Source organism: Scyliorhinus torazame, chromosome 10 (genome assembly GCF_047496885.1).
Source record: "Scyliorhinus torazame isolate Kashiwa2021f chromosome 10, sScyTor2.1, whole genome shotgun sequence".
NCBI lineage: Eukaryota > Metazoa > Chordata > Chondrichthyes > Carcharhiniformes > Scyliorhinidae > Scyliorhinus > Scyliorhinus torazame.
This window is the reverse complement of record NC_092716.1, coordinates 99,958,143-99,977,623: the sequence shown is the minus strand read 5'-3', so window position 1 is coordinate 99,977,623 and position 19,481 is coordinate 99,958,143. Positions and strand designations below refer to the sequence as shown.

Genomic DNA, 19,481 nt, shown 5'->3' with positions numbered 1-19,481 from the left:
ACCCAAAGTCCTCCTCAACTTACTTGATATCCCAAATGTAGATGTAAGTGTCAACAGAGCTCGTAACAAGCAGCTCCGGTTCAAACCACGACCATTCCAAATCACTACAAAGAAGGGCAGACAAAGAAAACAAATTGAAGAACTGACTTGCAGAGAACATGTCAGTAAAAGAACAGGACCCTACATGCTCACAAGCAGGTACCTTACAACAGATAAAAGAGAATTCAAACAAAATTGTATTCATTCCAACCAAGTATCACTTCTAACATTAGGAAAACCATACATTTCAAATTTTCTGCACTGCGTATATTTTGATTATGTATATCACATTCTGTGAGAATAACCCTTTCTCCATGATCATCTGAACACAGACACATTTGCATAGTAGCTATAACGTAATAAAACATCCCAGAGACATTATAAAACAAAATATAACATTGAGCCACATATATTAGGGCAGATGACCAAAAGCTTGGTCAATTAGGTATAAATGAGTGCTTTAAAGGAGGAAAGGCAAGAATGAGAGGTGGAAAAGTGCTGTGAGGGAATTCAGAGCTTAGGGCTAGGCAGCTACTGGTAGGCCACTAAATGGTGAAGTGGTTAAAATTGGGGATGCACACGTTGTTGGAAATCAAATAGAACAGATATGCCTAAGAGTTGTATGGCTGGAGGAGATTACTGAGATTGGGAGAGGTGAGATCATGGAGGAATTTGTAAACAAGGATGAGAATTCTAAAATCAAATCACTATGGGGTAGGTCAGCGAGCACAGTGGTAAAGGGTGAATTGAATTTGGTGAGAGCAGGAACAGAGATTTGGATGGTTTCAATCTGATGCTGTATGTGGCAAAGAGCACCTTAAGAAAGTTAAGTCTGGTGAGGCACTGTGTGTAGTGGTAATGCCACTGGACTAGTAATCCAGAGACCCAGGCTAATGCTCCAGAAACGTGGGTTAAAATCCCACCATGGGAGGTGATGGAGTTTAAATTCAATAAATATATCTGAAATATAAAGCTAGTTGTATATTAAAAGCTGATAATTCTAAAAACCCATCCAGTTTAGGAATGTCCTTTAGGATAGGCCAACCGTACCAAGTCTGGCCTGGTCTACATGTGACTCCAGACCCACAGCAATATGGTTGACTCCGAACTTCCCTTTGAAATGACTTACCAAGGCATTCAGTTCAAGGACAATTAATGCTGGCCTTGTCAGTTATGCCCACATCATTGGAGGCAAGGGTGGAAAAGAAGTTGAGGGTTGCCTTTGCATTCCAGGATGGAAACACACACACAATCAATCAGCATCCTGATCCCATCCCTAGTCTTGTTCACCTTCCGACACAAATGCAAATACTGAAACAAACAGCAGTTTTTGGCTCCCAGAACAGCCTGCAAGTCCCAGTTCCCTAAGTAACAGTCACATTGACATTCCTCATCCATACAGGTTCACCAAACTAATTCCTGGGACGGACGCATTGTTCTATGAGGAAATATTAAATAGACTGGGCCTTTATTCTCCGGAGTTTAGAAGAATGATGAGAGGTGATCTCATTCAAACGTTCAAAATTCTTCAGGCTCAACGAGGTAAATGCAGGAAGGATGTTTCCCCTGCTCAAGATTACAGACACTTAGTATTGAAAACGATACCCAACAGGAAGTGTCACTGTAGCCAACGAAACAAAAACAATCCCTCTCTTTCCAGTCCAGGAATAAGAACTGAAGAAATAGGATGGGTAGGCTATTCAGTGCTTCGAGCCTAAGCAGCCATCCAGTGAGGTCAAGCCTCATCTTCTGCTTCAACACCATTTTCCGGTAATATCCCTTGAGTTTTTAATATGTAGAAATCTATCAATCTCAGTCTTGAACATACTCAACAATTGAGCTCCACAGCTCTCTGGGGTAGAGGATTCCAAAGAGTCACCATCCCTTTGAGTGAAGAAATTCCTCACCATCTCAGTCCTAAGTGGCTTGTCCCTTATTCTGAGACTGTCACCCCCTGATTAGAATCATAGAATCCCTACAGTGCAGAAGGAGGCATTCGGCCCATTGAGTCAGCATCGGCCCTCTGAAAGAGCACCCGACCTAGGCCCAAACTCCACTGGAACTCCAAGCCAGTTGAAACATCCTTCCTGCATTTACCCTGTCAAGCCCGAAGAATTTTGTATGTTTGAATGAGATCAGCTATCATATTTCAAAACTCCAGAGAATAAAGGCCCTGTCTATTTAATCTTTCCTCATTGAACAATCCCTCCGTCCTAGGAATTAGTTTGGTGAACGGATTGGGATTTCGGCGGCAGCGGTGCGCAGGGGCCTTCTTGGAGGTGAGTAGTGAGTTTAAAAGCTCTTACCTTTACAGGAGCAGCCCATTGGATTTCGGCGGCAGCGGTGCGCAGGGGCCTTCTTGGAGGTGAGTAGTGAGTTTAAAAGCACTTACCTTTACAGGAGCAGCCCTTTGGATTTCGGCGGCAGCGGTGCGCAGGGGCCTTCTTGGAGGTGAGTAGTGAGTTTAAAAGCACTTACCTTTACAGGAGCAGCCCTTTGGATTTCGGCGGCAGCGGTGCGCAGGGGCCTTCTGGGAGGTGAGTAGTTAGTTTAAAAGCTCTTACCTTTACAGGAGCAGCCCATTGGATTTCGGCGGCAGCGGTGCGCAGGGGCCTTCTTGGAGGTGAGTAGTGAGTTTAAAAGCTCTTACCTTTACAGGAGCAGCCCATTGGATTTCGGCGGCAGCGGTGCGCAGGGGCCTTCTTGGAGGTGAGTAGTGAGTTTAAAAGCACTTACCTTTACAGGAGCAGCCCATTGGATTTCGGCGGCAGCGGTGCGCAGGGGCCTTCTGGGAGGTGAGTAGTGAGTTTAAAAGCACTTACCTTTACAGGAGCAGCCCTTTGGATTTCGGCGGCAGCGGTGCGCAGGGGCCTTCTTGGAGGTGAGTAGTGAGTTTAAAAGCTCTTACCTTTACAGGAGCAGCCCATTGGATTTCGGCGGCAGCGGTGCGCAGGGGCCTTCTGGGAGGTGAGTAGTTAGTTTAAAAGCTCTTACCTTTACAGGAGCAGCCCATTGGATTTCGGCGGCAGCGGTGCGCAGGGGCCTTCTGGGAGGTGAGTAGTTAGTTTAAAAGCTCTTACCTTTACAGGAGCAGCCCATTGGATTTCGGCGGCAGCGGTGCGCAGGGGCCTTCTTGGAGGTGAGTAGTGAGTTTAAAAGCTCTTACCTTTACAGGAGCAGCCCATTGGATTTCGGCGGCAGCGGTGCGCAGGGGCCTTCTTGGAGGTGAGTAGTGAGTTTAAAAGCACTTACCTTTACAGGAGCAGCCCATTGGATTTCGGCGGCAGCGGTGCGCAGGGGCCTTCTGGGAGGTGAGTAGTGAGTTTAAAAGCACTTACCTTTACAGGAGCAGCCCTTTGGATTTCGGCGGCAGCGGTGCGCAGGGGCCTTCTTGGAGGTGAGTAGTGAGTTTAAAAGCACTTACCTTTACAGGAGCAGCCCTTTGGATTTCGGCGGCAGCGGTGCGCAGGGGCCTTCTGGGAGGTGAGTAGTGAGTTTAAAAGCTCTTACCTTTACAGGAGCAGCCCTTTGGATTTCGGCGGCAGCGGTGCGCAGGGGCCTTCTGGGAGGTGAGTAGTTAGTTTAAAAGCTCTTACCTTTACAGGAGCAGCCCATTGGATTTCGGCGGCAGCGGTGCGCAGGGGCCTTCTTGGAGGTGAGTAGTGAGTTTAAAAGCTCTTACCTTTACAGGAGCAGCCCATTGGATTTCGGCGGCAGCGGTGCGCAGGGGCCTTCTTGGAGGTGAGTAGTGAGTTTAAAAGCACTTACCTTTACAGGAGCAGCCCATTGGATTTCGGCGGCAGCGGTGCGCAGGGGCCTTCTGGGAGGTGAGTAGTGAGTTTAAAAGCACTTACCTTTACAGGAGCAGCCCTTTGGATTTCGGCGGCAGCGGTGCGCAGGGGCCTTCTTGGAGGTGAGTAGTGAGTTTAAAAGCTCTTACCTTTACAGGAGCAGCCCATTGGATTTCGGCGGCAGCGGTGCGCAGGGGCCTTCTGGGAGGTGAGTAGTTAGTTTAAAAGCTCTTACCTTTACAGGAGCAGCCCATTGGATTTCGGCGGCAGCGGTGCGCAGGGGCCTTCTGGGAGGTGAGTAGTTAGTTTAAAAGCTCTTACCTTTACAGGAGCAGCCCATTGGATTTCGGCGGCAGCGGTGCGCAGGGGCCTTCTTGGAGGTGAGTAGTGAGTTTAAAAGCTCTTACCTTTACAGGAGCAGCCCATTGGATTTCGGCGGCAGCGGTGCGCAGGGGCCTTCTTGGAGGTGAGTAGTGAGTTTAAAAGCACTTACCTTTACAGGAGCAGCCCATTGGATTTCGGCGGCAGCGGTGCGCAGGGGCCTTCTGGGAGGTGAGTAGTGAGTTTAAAAGCACTTACCTTTACAGGAGCAGCCCTTTGGATTTCGGCGGCAGCGGTGCGCAGGGGCCTTCTTGGAGGTGAGTAGTGAGTTTAAAAGCACTTACCTTTACAGGAGCAGCCCTTTGGATTTCGGCGGCAGCGGTGCGCAGGGGCCTTCTGGGAGGTGAGTAGTGAGTTTAAAAGCTCTTACCTTTACAGGAGCAGCCCTTTGGATTTCGGCGGCAGCGGTGCGCAGGGGCCTTCTGGGAGGTGAGTAGTTAGTTTAAAAGCTCTTACCTTTACAGGAGCAGCCCATTGGATTTCGGCGGCAGCGGTGCGCAGGGGCCTTCTTGGAGGTGAGTAGTGAGTTTAAAAGCTCTTACCTTTACAGGAGCAGCCCATTGGATTTCGGCGGCAGCGGTGCGCAGGGGCCTTCTGGGAGGTGAGTAGTGAGTTTAAAAGCTCTTACCTTTACAGGAGCAGCCCTTTGGATTTCGGCGGCAGCGGTGCGCAGGGGCCTTCTGGGAGGTGAGTAGTTAGTTTAAAAGCTCTTACCTTTACAGGAGCAGCCCATTGGATTTCGGCGGCAGCGGTGCGCAGGGGCCTTCTTGGAGGTGAGTAGTGAGTTTAAAAGCTCTTACCTTTACAGGAGCAGCCCATTGGATTTCGGCGGCAGCGGTGCGCAGGGGCCTTCTTGGAGGTGAGTAGTGAGTTTAAAAGCACTTACCTTTACAGGAGCAGCCCTTTGGATTTCGGCGGGAACCGGAAGTTCGACCTCTGGCAAGTCCCCCCCCCCCCCCCCCCCCCCCAATAAATTCTGGTGGAGAGGAAACCCGAGACACTACACGTGTAGTGTCTCCCACCCACCCTCCTCCTCTAACCTAATAATAAGACCCATTGGTGGAAGGTAAGTGCCATATTATATTATATATTATTAGCATTGTGCAGGCCAAGGATTGGAGGTGGAGGAGCAGTCTCTGTCAGCGAGAGAACCTGAGAACATCTCAGAAGGTAAGCAAGTGATTTTTACTTTTATACCTTTTTTCAAATTGTGTGTGTCGGGGGGGACAGAAAAGCTGTGACCTGAGTGGCTGGTTGGGATTCTAACCTAAATTTTTTTGACTATTTGGGAACTAATTAAACATAATAACTTAATTATAATTTAGAGGATATCTAAGCCAGAGATCGGAGGATATTATAGTTAGCTATCGCATTTCTATTAGAAATCTAGTGCTAGGAAACAGATAGTTGACAGTAACTTTGTAATTTAAAAAAAAAAAAGTATTTATAAAAAAAAAGACAAATTTTAATTTTAATTAATTGACGCAATGTCAGTTAGAGGGGTGCTGTGCTCTGACTGTGAGATGTGGCAGGTCCGGGAGGCTTCCAGCGTCCTGGATGGCTTAATCTGCAGAAAGTGCACCCAACTGCAGCTCCTCACAGACCGCATGGTTCGGTTGGAGCAGCAATTGGATGCACTTAGGAGCATGCAGGTGGCGGAAAGCGTCATAGATCGCAGTTATGTAAGTGTGGTCACACCCAAGGTGCAGGCAGAGAAATGGGTGACCACCAGAAAGGGCAGGCAGTCAGTGCAGGAATCCCCTGTGGTTGTCCCCCTCTCGAACAGGTATACCCCTTTGGATACTGTCGGGGGGGATAGCCTATCAGGGGAAAACAGCAGCAGCCAGAGCAGTGGCACCACGGCTGGCTCTGATGTTCAGAAGGGAGGGTCAAAGCGCAGAAGAGTAATAGTTATAGGGGACTCTATAGTCAGGGGAACAGATAGGCGCTTCTGTGGACGTGAAAGAGACTCCAGGATGGTATGTTGCCTCCCTGGTGCCAGGGTCCAGGATGTCTCCGAACGGGTAGAGGGAATCCTGAAGGGGGAGGGCAAACAGGTAGAGGTCGTTGTACATATTGGTACTAACGACATAGGCAGGAAGAGGCATGAGGTCCTGCAGCAGGAGTTCAGGGAGCTAGGCAGAAAGTTAAAAGACAGGACCTCGAGGGTTGTAATCTCGGGATTACTCCCTGTGCCACGTGCCAGTGAGGCTAGAAATAGGAAGATAGAGCAGACAAACACGTGGCTAAACAGCTGGTGTAGGAGGGAGGGTTTCGGTTATCTGGACCACTGGGAGCTCTTCCGGGGCAGGTGTGACCTGTATAAGATGGACGGGTTGCATCTAAACCGGAGAGGCATAAATATCCTGGCCGCGAGATTTGCTAGTGTCACACGGGAGGGTTTAAACTAGTATGGCAGGGGGGTGGGCACGGGAGCAATAGGTCAGAAGGTGAGAGCGTTGAGGGAGAACTAGGGAATATGGACAGTGTGGCTCTGAGGCAGAGCAGACGGGGAGAAGTTGCTGAACACAGCGGGTCTGGTGGCCTGAAGTGCATATGTTTTAATGCAAGGAGCATTACGGGTAAGGCAGATGAACTTAGAGCTTGGATTAGTACTTGGAACTATGATGTTGTTGCCATTACAGAGACCTGGTTGAGGGAAGGGCAGGATTGGCAGCTAAACGTTCCAGGATTTAGATGTTTCAGGCGGGATAGAGGGGGATGTAAAAGGGGAGGCGGAGTTGCGCTACTTGTTCAGGAGAGTATCACAGCTATACAGCGAGAGGACACCTCAGAGGGCAGTGAGGCTATATGGGTAGAGATCAGGAATAAGAAGGGTGCAGTCACAATGTTGGGGGTATACTACAGGCCTCCCAACAGCCAGCGGGAGACAGAGGAGCAGATAGGTAGACAGATTTTGGAAAAGAGTAAAAACAACAGGGTTGTGGTGATGGGAGACTTCAACTTCCCCAATATTGACTGGGACTCACTTAGTGCCAGGGGCTTAGACGGGGCAGAGTTTGTAAGGAGCATCCAGGAGGGCTTCTTAAAACAATATGTAAACAGTCCAACTAGGGAAGGGGCGGTACTGGACCTGGTATTGGGGAATGAGCCCGGCCAGGTGGTAGATGTTTCAGTAGGGGAGCATTTCGGTAACAGTGACCACAATTCAGTAAGTTTTAAAGTACTGGTGGACAAGGATAAGAGTGGTCCGAGGATGAACGTGCTAAATTGGGGGAAGGCTAATTATAACAATATTAGGCGGGACCTGAAGAACATAGATTGGGGGCGGATGTTTGAGGGCAAATCAACATCTGACATGTGGGAGGCTTTCAAGTGTCAGTTGAAAGGAATACAGGACAGGCATGTTCCTGTGAGGAAGAAAGATAAATACGGCAATTTTCGGGAACCTTGGATGACGAATGATATTGTAGGCCTCGTCAAAAAGAAAAAGGAGGCATTTGTCAGGGCTAAAAGGCTGGGAACAGACGAAGCCTGTGTGGCATATAAGGAAAGTAGGAAGGAACTTAAGCAGGGAGTCAGGAGGGCTAGAAGGGGTCATGAGAAGTCATTGGCAAATAGGGTTAAGGAAAATCCCAAGGCTTTTTACACTTACATAAAAAGCAAGAGGGTAGCCAGGGAAAGGGTTGGCCCACTGAAGGATAGGCAAGGGAATCTATGTGTGGAGCCAGAGGAAATGGGCGAGGTACTAAATGAATACTTTGCATCAGTATTCACCAAAGAGAAGGAATTGGTAGATGTTGAGTCTGGAGAAGGGGGTGTAGATAGCCTGGGTCACATTGTGATCCAAAAAGACGAGGTGTTGGGTGTCTTAAAAAATATTAAGGTAGATAAGTCCCCAGGGCCGGATGGGATCTACCCCAGAATACTGAAGGAGGCTGGAGAGGAAATTGCTGAGGCCTTGACAGAAATCTTTGGATCCTCGCTGTCTTCAGGGGATGTCCCGGAGGACTGGAGAATAGCCAATGTTGTTCCTCTGTTTAAGAAGGGTGGCAGGGATAATCCCGGGAACTACAGGCCGGTGAGCCTTACTTCAGTGGTAGGGAAATTACTGGAGAGAATTCTTCGAGACAGGATCTACTCCCATTTGGAAGCAAATGGACGTATTAGTGAGAGGCAGCACGGTTTTGTGAAGGGGAGGTCGTGTCTCACTAACTTGATCGAGTTTTTCGAGGAGGTCACTAAGATGATTGATGCAGGTAGGGCAGTAGATGTTGTCTATATGGACTTCAGTAAGGCCTTTGACAAGGTCCCTCATGGTAGACTAGTACAAAAGGTGAAGTCACACGGGATCAGGGGTGAACTGGCAAGGTGGATACAGAACTGGCTAGGCCATAGAAGGCAGAGGGTAGCAATGGAGGGATGCTTTTCTAATTGGAGGGCTGTGACCAGTGGTGTTCCACAGGGATCAGTGCTGGGACCTTTGCTCTTTGTAGTATATATAAATGATTTGGAGGAAAATGTAACTGGTCTGATTAGTAAGTTTGCAGACGACACAAAGGTTGGTGGAATTGCGGATAGCGATGAGGACTGTCTGAGGATACAGCAGGATTTAGATTGTCTGGAGACTTGGGCGGAGAGATGGCAGATGGAGTTTAACCTGGACAAATGTGAGGTAATGCATTTTGGAAGGGCTAATGCAGGTAGGGAATATACAGTGAATGGTAGAACCCTCAGGAGTATTGAAAGTCAAAGAGATCTAGGAGTACAGGTCCACAGATCACTGAAAGGGGCTACACAGGTGGAGAAGGTAGTCAAGAAGGCATACGGCATGCTTGCCTTCATTGGCCGGGGCATTGAGTATAAGAATTGGCAAGTCATGTTGCAGCTGTATAGAACCTTAGTTAGGCCACACTTGGAGTATAGTGTTCAATTCTGGTCGCCACACTACCAGAAGGATGTGGAGGCTTTAGAGAGGGTGCAGAAGAGATTTACCAGAATGTTGCCTGGTATGGAGGGCATAAGCTATGAGGAGCGATTGAATAAACTCGGTTTGTTCTCACTGGAACGAAGGAGGTTGAGGGGCGACCTGATAGAGGTATACAAAATTATGAGGGGCATAGACAGAGTGGATAGTCAGAGGCTTTTCCCCAGGGTAGAGGGGTCAATTACTAGGGGGCATAGGTTTAAGGTGAGAGGGGCAAAGTTTAGAGTAGATGTACGAGGCAAGTTTTTTACGCAGAGGGTAGTGGGTGCCTGGAACTCACTACCGGAGGAGGTAGTGGAGGCAGGGACGATAGGGACATTTAAGGGGCATCTTGACAAATATATGAATAGGATGGGAATAGAAGGATACGGACCCAGGAAGTGTAGAAGATTGTAGTTTAGTCGGGCAGTATGGTCGGCACGGGCTTGGAGGGCCGAAGGGCCTGTTCCTGTGCTGTACATTTCTTTGTTCTTTGTTCTTTGTTCTTTGAACCTTGGTTGATGAGGAATGTCAATGTGACTGTTACTCAAATTAGAATTAAAGAGAAATCAATTGTTTCAAATCAAAATTATTTATTTAACAATATCTGTAAAACTGTAAACGGTGTCAGTGTAATATATCCACATTACTTATGCAGAGGATGTAATTCTAAACAAAATACCTTATAACACGAGTATGACCCTGCAGTGAAGTGTGGATCTCGCCATTTCCATTGTGCCATTTATAGAGGTCCACTCGCTGGTTACACTGAAATACACATCCAAATATTACCACACATCAACTACAAAAGAGAAACTGCATCAATGCACTGTCTCAGCTAGCTGAGTCAGGGTTAGATCTCCACTCCACCATCTCCAAGTATTGGGATCAAAACATTTATACTTGGACTTCCGGTTGCGGCAATGCGGAGCTAGGCCGCACGATTCGGCAGCTCCCGCAAAGACGGACTTTTGGGCTCGCTAACGGAGCCCCAACGGAACTTTTGATAAAGACAACCCATGGGGAAGGAAGGAGAGAGGTCCCCTACTAACCTGCATGGACCGGACCCGCAGCGAAACTGCGAAAAAAGTGGCCCTGGAGCAGCGGGACAAGAAAGAGAAAAAAAGCGAAATGGCGGCGCCCACGGACAAAGAGGAGATGCAGTTCATCAAGCGCTGCTTCGAGGAGCTGCGCAGGGAGATGGTGGCGCCTATGCTGGCAATAATTGAAGGACTTGGAGCAACCCAGAAAGCCCAAGGAGGTGATGATCCAGGAAAAAGTGAGTGAGAACAACAACAAGCTTGTGGGCCTGGCGGTGAGAGTGGAGCGGCACGAGGCGCTACACAAGACGTGGGCGGGAAGACTCGAGGACCTGGAGAACAGGTAGAGGAGAAACAATTTGAGGATCCTGGGTCTCCCAGAAGGAGTGGAGGGGGTCGATGCCGCGGCATATGCGGGCACAATGATCGGGACGCTGATGGGTGCGGAGGCCCCCCCGGGACTGCTGGAGCGGGAAGGGGCGCACCGAGTGCTAGCGAGGAAGACCAAGGCAAATGAGCCGCCAAGGGCGATGGTGGTGAGAGTTCACCGGTTTACGACAGAGAGAGGGTCCTGAAATGGGCCAAGAAGGAACGGAGCAGCAAGCGGGACAATGCTGAGATCAGAATATACCCTGACTGGAGCACGGAGCTCGCTAAGCGGAGAGCGGGTTTCAATCGGGCCAAAGCAGTGCTGCATCGGAAAGGAGTGAAATTTGGAATGTTGCAGTCAGCGTGACTGTGGGTTACACATAATGGCCAACACCACTACTTCGAAACGCCCGAAGAGGCGTGGACCTTTATACAAACTGAAAAGTTGGACTCTAATTGAGGGTTTGTGTGGGAAGTGGGTGTTTGAGGGTTGAAGTATGATGGTTGTTGTATATAGGGGGTCAACCACGTGCAGGAAATGCTATATGGGCTGGGGGAGAGAGACAAGGCCACGACAAGAGCTGCGCCATAGGGGACGGGGCAGGCTCTGGAAAGCGCGGGGGGGGTTTCCCGCGCGCGGCAAGAAAGGCGGGAAGGGGAACGAAGGAATATACATTGATTGGGAGACTCCCACATGAGGGGGGGGGGGGTCAAAGGGATGGCGGGGGAAGCCGGGGTCAGCAGGTGTCAGCTGACTTACGGGAGGGATACGGGGGGAGCAAAAAAGACAGGGATCTGGGGGGGGGGGGGGGGGGGGGAGAAGGGGGGAAAAAAGGGTTGCTGCTGCACTGGCCGAAAGAGAATGGGACACAGAAGAGGTGGTTGGGACGAGGGTCCCCCGGTTGGGGGACTGGAGAGTGAGGGAGACGCAGACAAGGGACTGGCCCAGAAAAGGAGATGGATAGTCGGTGGGAAAGCAGGTGTCATTTGAGGCCAAGACTATCGTAGCGGATAATGGAGGGAGATATGTGATGGTGAGTGGGAGGTTGCAAGGGACGTGGGTGGTGTTGGTAAATATATACGCCCCGAACTGGGATGATGCTGGATTTATGAAGCTCATGTTGGGGCGCATTCCGGACCTGGAGGTAGGAGGACTGATAATGGGAGGGGACTTCAATAGTGTTGGACCCAGCACTGGACACCTCCAGATCAAGGACGGGAAAGAGGCCGGCGGCGGCCAAGGTGCTCAGGGGTTTTATGGACCAGATGGGGGGAGTGGACCCATGGAGGTTTGCAAGGCCGCAGGCCAGGGAATTTTCTTTCTTCTCCCATGTACACAAAGCCTACTCCCGGATAGATTTCTTTGTTCTGGGTAGGGCGCTCATCCCGAGGGTGGAGGGGACGGAGTATTCGGCTATAGCCGTTTCGGATCATGCCCCGCACTGGGTGGAACTGGAGCTGGGAGAGGAGAGGGACCAACGCCCGCTGTGGCGGCTGGATGTGGGATTGCTGGCTGATGAGGTGGTGTGTGGGAAGGTGAGGGGGTGTATTGAAAGGTACTTGGAGGCCAACGACAACGGGGAGGTGCGAGTGGGGGTGGTATGGGAGGCGTTGAAGGCGGTGATCAGGGAGAGCTGATCTCCATCAGGGCTCATAGGGAGAAAACAGAGGGCATGGAAAGGGAGAGGTTAGTGGGGGAGATCTTGCGAGTGGACAGGAGATACGCAGAGGCCCCGGAGGAAAGATTACTTGGGGAAAGACGACGGCTCCAGACGGAGTTTGACCTGCTGACCACGGGCAAGGCGGCGGCACAGTGGAGGAAGGCACAGGGGGCGACCTACGAGTACGGGGAAAAGGCTAGTCGGATGCTGGCGCACCAGCTCCGTAAAAGGGCGGCAGCGAGGGAAATAGGGGGAAATCAAAGATGGAAGGGGAGCCACGGTTCGAAGTGCAACGAAAATAAATAAAGTATTCAAGGCCTTCTATGAAGAGCTGTATAGATCCCAGCCCCCAGGGGGGGGCAAGGGGGGATGAGACGATTCCTGGACCAACTGAGGTTCCCGAGGGTGGAGGAGCAAGAGGCGGTTGGTTTGGGGGCACCAATTGGGTTGGAGGAGTTGAGTAAGGGTTTGGGGAGCATGCAGGCGGGGAAGGCCCCGGGGCTGGACGGGTTCCCGGTGGAGTTCTATAGAAAATATGTGGACCTGCTGGCCCCGCTACTAGTGAGGACCTTTAATGAGGCAAGAGAGGAGGGAACCCTGCCCCAGACAATGACAGAGGCGACAATCTCCTTGATTCTAAAGCGAGACAAGGATCCACTGCAATGTGGATCGTACAGGCCGATTTCGCTCCTTAATGTGGATGCTAAGATATTGGCAAAAGTATTGGCCACCAGGATTGAGGCCTGTGTCCCGGGGGTGATTCTTGAGGACCAAACGGGATTCGTAAAGGGCAGGCAGTTAAATACCAATGTGCGGCGGCTCTTAAACGTGATAATGATGACATCGGAGGAGGGAGAGGCGGAGATAGTGGCAGCTATGGATGCGGAAAAAGCCTTTGACCGAGTGGAGTGGGAGTACCTCTGGGAGGTATTGCGCAGGTTTGGGTTCGGGGGAGGGTTTATCAGATGGGTTAAGCTCCTTTACAGCACCCCGGTGGCGAGTGTAGTGACGAACCGGCGGAGGTCGGAGTACTTTCGGCTGTACCGAGGGACGAGGCAGGGGTGCCCCCTGTCCCCCTTGGTGTTCGCATTGGCGATCAAACCCTTGGCCATATCACTTAGGGAGTCTAATAAATGGAGGGGGGATAGTCCGCGGGGGAGAAGAGCATCGGGTATCGCTCTACGCGGATGACCTGCTGCTATACGTGGCGGACCCAATGGAGGGGATGGTGGAGGTCATGCAGACTCTGAAGGAGTTTGGGGAGTTCTCGGGCTACAAGCTTAATGTAGGGAAGAGTGAGCTTTTTGTATTACAGGCAGGGGACCAAGAAAGAGAGATAGGGGACCTACAGCTGAGGAGGGCAGAGAGGAGTTTTCGGTATCTGGGGATCCAGATAGCCAGGAGTTGGGGGGCCCTACATGAACTGAATTTGACGAGGTTGGTGGAGCAAATGAAGGAGGATTTTAAAAGATGGGACATGCTCCCGCTCTCGCTGGCGGGTAGGGTGCAGTCGGTCAAAATGGTGGTCCTTCTGAGGTTCCTGTTTGTGTTTCAGTGCCTTCCCTTCGTGATCACGAAGGCCTTTTTTAAGAGAGTAGGCAGGAGTATTATGGGGTTTGTGTGGGCGAATAAGACCCCGAGAGTAAGGAGAGGGGTCCTGGAATGCAGTAGGGATCGAGGAGGGTTGGCGCTGGCAAACCTGGGGAGCTACTACTGGGCAGCAAATGTGGCGATGATCCGCAAGTGGGTTATGGAGAGAGAGAGGGGGCGGCATGGAAGAGGATGGAGATGGCGTCCTGTAAAGGAACGAGCCTGGGGGCATTGGTAACGGCACCGCTGCCGCTCTCGCCGACAAAATACACCAAAGCCCGGTGGTGGCGGCAACACTAAGGATCTGGGGCCAGTGGAGAAGGCACAGGGGTGCAATGGGAGCATCGGTGTGGTCCCCGATTAGGGGTAACCACCGGTTTGTCCCGGGGAAGATGGACGGGGGGGTTCCAAGGCTGGCATCGGGCGGGGATTAGAAGAATGGGGGACCTGTTCATTGACGGGACATTTGCGAGCCTAGGGGCACTGGAGGAGAAGTTTGAGTTACCCCTGGGAAATGCCTTTAGATATATGCAGGTGAGGGCTCTTGTGAGGCGACAGGTGAGGGAATTTCCGTTGCTCCCGGCACAAGAAGTTCAAGATAGGGTGATCTCGGGGGTATGGGTCGGGGAGGGCAAGGTGTCAGAAATACACCAGGAGATGAAAGAAGAGGGGGAAGCGCTAGTAGAAGAGTTGAAAGGTAAATGGGAGGAGGAGCTGGGGGAGGAGATTGAGGAAGGGCTATGGGCTGACGCCCTGGGTAGGGTTAATACCTCCTCCTCGTGTGCCAGGCTCAGTCTGATACAATTTAAGGTGGTTCACAGAGCGCATTTGACGAGGGCGAGGCTGAGTAGGTTCTTTGGGGTAGAGGATAGATGTGAAAGATGTTCAGGGAGCCCGGCGAACCATGTCCATATGTTTTGGTCATGCCCGGCATTGGAGGGGTACTGGAGATGAGTGGCGGGAGTAATATCCCAGGTGGTGAAAGTCCGGGTCAAGCCAAGCTGGGGGCTAGCAATATTTGGAGTAGTGGATGAGCCGGGAGTACAGGAGGCGAAAGAGGCCAGCATTCTGGCCTTTGCGTCCCTAGTAGCCCGGCGAAGGGTCTTGCTATTGTGGAAGGAGGCGAAGCCCCCTAGCCTGGAGGCCTGGATAAACGACATGGCGGGGTTCATAAAATTGGAGAGGATTAAGTTTGCTTTGAGAGGGTCTGCGCAGGGGTTCTACAGGCGGTGGCAACCGTTCCTAGAATATCTCATGGAGCGTTAGAGGAAGGTCGGTCAGCAGCAGCAGCAACCCTTTGGGGGGGGGGGGGGGGGGAAGAGAAGAAGAAGAAGAGAGAGAGAGGAGGGAGAGGGGAACGAGAGATTGTTTGAGGGGATGGACGAGCGGGAGATGGCATGGAGGGTGGGGAGAAATGGCACGTGCGGCCAAGAGCCAGTGTATAAAGCTATGTAAATATACCATCTTGCCATGTATATATCTTGCTCAGGGTGATTTAGCGTTATTTTGTTACCGGGGGTGCGGGGGAGTTATTGTTTGTAAGGGGAAAAAAATTGTGTTGTTAAAAACCTTTAATAAAAATATATATTTTTAAAAACATTTATACTTGTGAGATATTGATGTTTAATCCGAAACCCCCAAATGGGGTTGAACAATCCTACTTGTGTGCATGTTTTACTTGCAAATTCTAGGAGATACGCTGACACCAAAAGGGGCAATCTTGATATCAGATTGGGGCATGAGAACTGACAGACTGATAATAATGAAAAAACAGATATGGTGTTACTCTTAAGTGGCTCAAATTAATGAGGTACATGAGAGTTGTGTTTGGACTATTGTATAACAGATCTGAACAACCACCACACCTCATGCTGCAGCAATACCACACACTCACTCATTAAGAGACACAGACTAAAATCCTGAAGTAATCAGATCGATCGAGTATATTGCATCATCACTTGTAAACATTTTGTGTCTTTACCTAGACCGCCATCAACTCTGTAAGACCACATTTTGTGAACCTATAGATACCAATTATCTTTTATTTTAAAATATATTCTATTACCTCTTTGTTACAGAGGTTTAGAAACAGTAATAATAATAATCTTTATTGTCACAAGTAAGCTCATATTACCACTGCAATGAAGTTACTGTGAAAAGCCCCTAGTCGCCACATTCCGGCGTCTCTTCGGGTACACAGAGGGAGAATGCAGAATGTCCAATTCACCTAACAGCACATCTTTCGGGACTTGTGGGAGGAAACTGGAGCATCCGGAGGAAACCCACGCAGACACGTGAAAAACGTGCCAACTCCACACAGTGACCCAAGCCGGGAATCGAACCTGGGACCCTGGAGCTGTGAAGCAACAGTGCTACCCACTGTACTATCATGCTGCCCATGGTATATAGAAAGTATATTTGTCCCAATGTGGCCAATAATAACTGAATTAAGTAGCCTTTATTTTTAAGCCTAATGACTAACTGCCTGAAGTCACTCAAATACCAGAAATGATGAAGGATCACAACCTAAAAGAGAATCATAGAAATATCTAGTTCAGAAGGTAACCCTAGATCTGCTCTTTGAAAGAACCATAAAGCTTAGTTCCATCACCACCAACCTCACTCATTTTTCCTCTCTTAACTCACCAAGTTCCAAGCTTCAAATACCTGTGCAATTCCCTTTAAAAATCACCATTCCAGATAGAGCATTCCAGATCCCAACAACAGAGTAAAAAGATTTCTCCTCCTCTCCCTCTCGATTTTTGCCAATAACCTCTTGTCATTGACCCACTCACTAAAAGGAACAGTTTTTTCTTAAAACCTCTACGGGGTCAATTCTTAACCTTGTCTGCTCCAAGGCTGACAGCCCTAACTTTTCTAAGCTTTCCTCACAATGGAATTCCCTTTTCCCTGGTAAAACTCCTCGGAAACATTTCCAATGCCATTACATGTTTCCGGAGTGTGGTGCCCAAAATAGTCCACAACACTCCAGCGGAAACCTAAACTGTTATTCATAAATTTCTTATATGATTTTATATGATCCAACAAGTGAGTTGGTTTAGCTGACTTGACTAGACAGCTGGTTTGTAATGCAGAGCAAGGCCAGCAGCGTGGGTTCAATTCCCATACCGGCTGAGGCTATTCATGAAGACCCCGCCTTCTCAATCTTGTCCCCTTGCCTGAGGTGTGGTGATCTTCAGGTTAAATCACCACCAGTCAGCTCTCCCCCTTTGAGGGGAAAGCAGCATATGGCCATCTGGGACTTTACCACACTTATATGATCTATTTATTTTTATATTCCAAGCCTTTTTCGAACTCTTGAAATATTTGTTTTTTTAAACCACCGTATAATTTGCCCTGCCACCTTAAATAATTTGTCTGTGGACACCAAGGTCTCCTTGCTTATCTTCAATTATCAAAATCATGCTATTTATAGCATTCTGTTTTTCCATTCTAGCCCTCCCAAAATGCATCATTTCAAAATTCTCCCCATTGGACTCCATTTACCATGTTTCCAACATTTCACCATCCTGCCAGGCATCATGAAGTCTATCTTCATCATTCTCTACTATGTTGTCAAAGACACCAAGCTGTCTCTCAGAATCTGATCAACCAGCTTTGCATTTCCAATATTTCATATTAGAGACTTCCAATGCTTACAGTTCTTCCTTTTCAGCTCAGTGATAAAGATGAAGGAAGTTTGTGATACTTTTATATTTACTCTAACATGCCCAGATCCCCAATGAGTTAAACCTGATTTGATACTTACTGAAGCTGCAAAATAGTGGGAGGAGGTCTCATGTGGGTTCCATTGCACTGCTCCAATGTCCCATTTGCTCTGTCTTGCAATCTTTCGTGGTACTTCTGAAGGAGCATCTAAATTTATAACATACAAGAAACGGCGCCTGTGAAGAAATAAACATTGGCAGTAACAAAGCAATACTCCTACATCCACAAAAAGGCAGCTTTCCCCACCTCTACACACACCCCAACCAATCTATAATGAAAAACTAATGTATTCTAATGATCATAATTGCATACAAGCAGACTGACCTGTGCAGAAGCACTCAGCAGAGTTGAGCAGCTCCCAACAGATAGAGGCAGAAATGGATGAGGAAGATCACTCAGCGTCAAATGGTTGCATCAGAATGGCAATGTCAGCAAGAACTGCTGTGGATTGCTCATCTGGCCACAACTGGGTGAAAGGAGTCTGGGGAATTCTTATTCAGCACAGATGCAGGGCACACAACTACTCAATCTTCAAAGCACTTTGGTCCACATTTTTAATCACAGTCAGATGGGGCACAAGGTATGAAGTACAGAAAACTACACTGATATAATTGGGGGCACTTGGGAAGTTTGAATAAATGTGGATAGATGCAGTGGATACCTTCATTGTGCAAGGACCATTCCCAATCATAACTCTTTAAAAATCTACACCGACTTCCGGGTGCGGCGATGACCAGCTAAGTCGCACGTTTTGGCAGCTCCCGTTGGAACGGACTTTTGGGCTCTTAATAGGAGCCCCAAAGGCAATTTAAACGGCCAAAAACACTGTGCGGTAAACCAGACACGCATGGAAAAGGGAGAGGATAGCGGCCGGATTGCGGAGGATCCTCTGGAGCAGCGGCAAGGAAGGGAAGCTCAAAGCAAGATGGCGTCGGAAGGTGGCCGTTTGTTATGGGGCCCGGAGCAACAAGAGTTCCTGCGGCGCTGTGTGGAAGAGCTGAAGAAGGAGTTGAAGAAGGAGCTACTGGCCCCGCGGGATATTACAGGCGATTGAAGGGCTAAAGGAGGAGCAGAGGACCCAAGAGCTGGAGCTTCGGGTCGTGAAGGCAAAGACTGCTGAAAACAAAGATGAAATACAGGGCCTGGTGGTGAAGGCAGAAACGCACGAGGCACAGCACAAAAGGTGTGTGGAGAGGTTGGAAGCACTGGAGAATAATTCGAGGAGGAAGAATTTAAGAGTCCTGGGTCTTCCTGAGGGCGCAGAAGGGGCGGACGTCGGGACATATGTGAGCACGATGCTTCACTCGCTAATGGGATCGGAGGCCCCAACGGGCCCTTTGGAGGTGGAGGGAGCCTATCGAGTTCTGGCGCGAAGACCAAAGGCTGGAGAAATACCTCGAGCTATAGTGGTGAGGTTTCTCCGCTACAATGACAGAGAGACGGTCCTCAGATGGGCGAATAAAACTCGGAGCTGTAGCTGGGAGAACGCGGTGATCCGCGTATACCAGGATTGGAGTGCAGAGGTGGCGAGAAGGAGGGCAAGTTTCAATCGGGCTAAGGCGGTGCTTCACAAAAAGGTCCAGTTTGGAATGTTGCAACCGGCGAGATTGTGGGTCACACACCAAGGGAAGCACCACTACTTTGAGACGGCAGAAGAGGCGTGGACATTCATTGTGGACGAGAAGCTGGAATAGTCTGGCGAGAGAAAGAGCTTCTGGGACAAAGTGGTGGGGTGATTATGTGGGGCGAGGAAGGGGAAGGGGAAGGGGATGATTTTTCAATTTGTTAATTTTGTGATCCTGTAACTTTTCTCTCTTCCCCATGTTGGGGGGGGGGGGGGGGGGAAAAGAGTATGAGGAACCGTGGGCGCTGGCCATTAGAGGCGGGGCCGAGTGGGAAACACGGGCTTTGTTCCCGCGCTATGGTAATTATGGCGGGAACAGGGACGCAGGAA

At 49.6% G+C, this 19,481-nt stretch overlaps 1 protein-coding gene across 6 annotated transcripts in view; it reads right to left on the bottom strand.

Annotated features, from left to right (window-relative positions):
• Window positions 1-19,481, bottom strand: part of wdr59 (WD repeat domain 59) — a 129,951-nt gene that overhangs the window by 98,337 nt on the left and 12,133 nt on the right. For 3 of the 6 annotated variants that reach the window (XM_072518497.1, XM_072518499.1, XM_072518498.1), the window contains 3 exons: window positions 17,568-17,703; window positions 9,821-9,906; window positions 24-104 (listed from right to left, as the gene is read on the bottom strand). In XM_072518497.1, the coding sequence (XP_072374598.1) occupies window positions 24-104; window positions 9,821-9,906; window positions 17,568-17,703 (303 nt within the window). Of the gene's footprint in view, window positions 1-23; window positions 105-1,168; window positions 1,252-9,820; window positions 9,907-17,567; window positions 17,704-19,481 lie in introns of those variants that run through there. The other 3 variants (XM_072518501.1, XM_072518500.1, XM_072518502.1) reach the window with 2 other exon arrangements.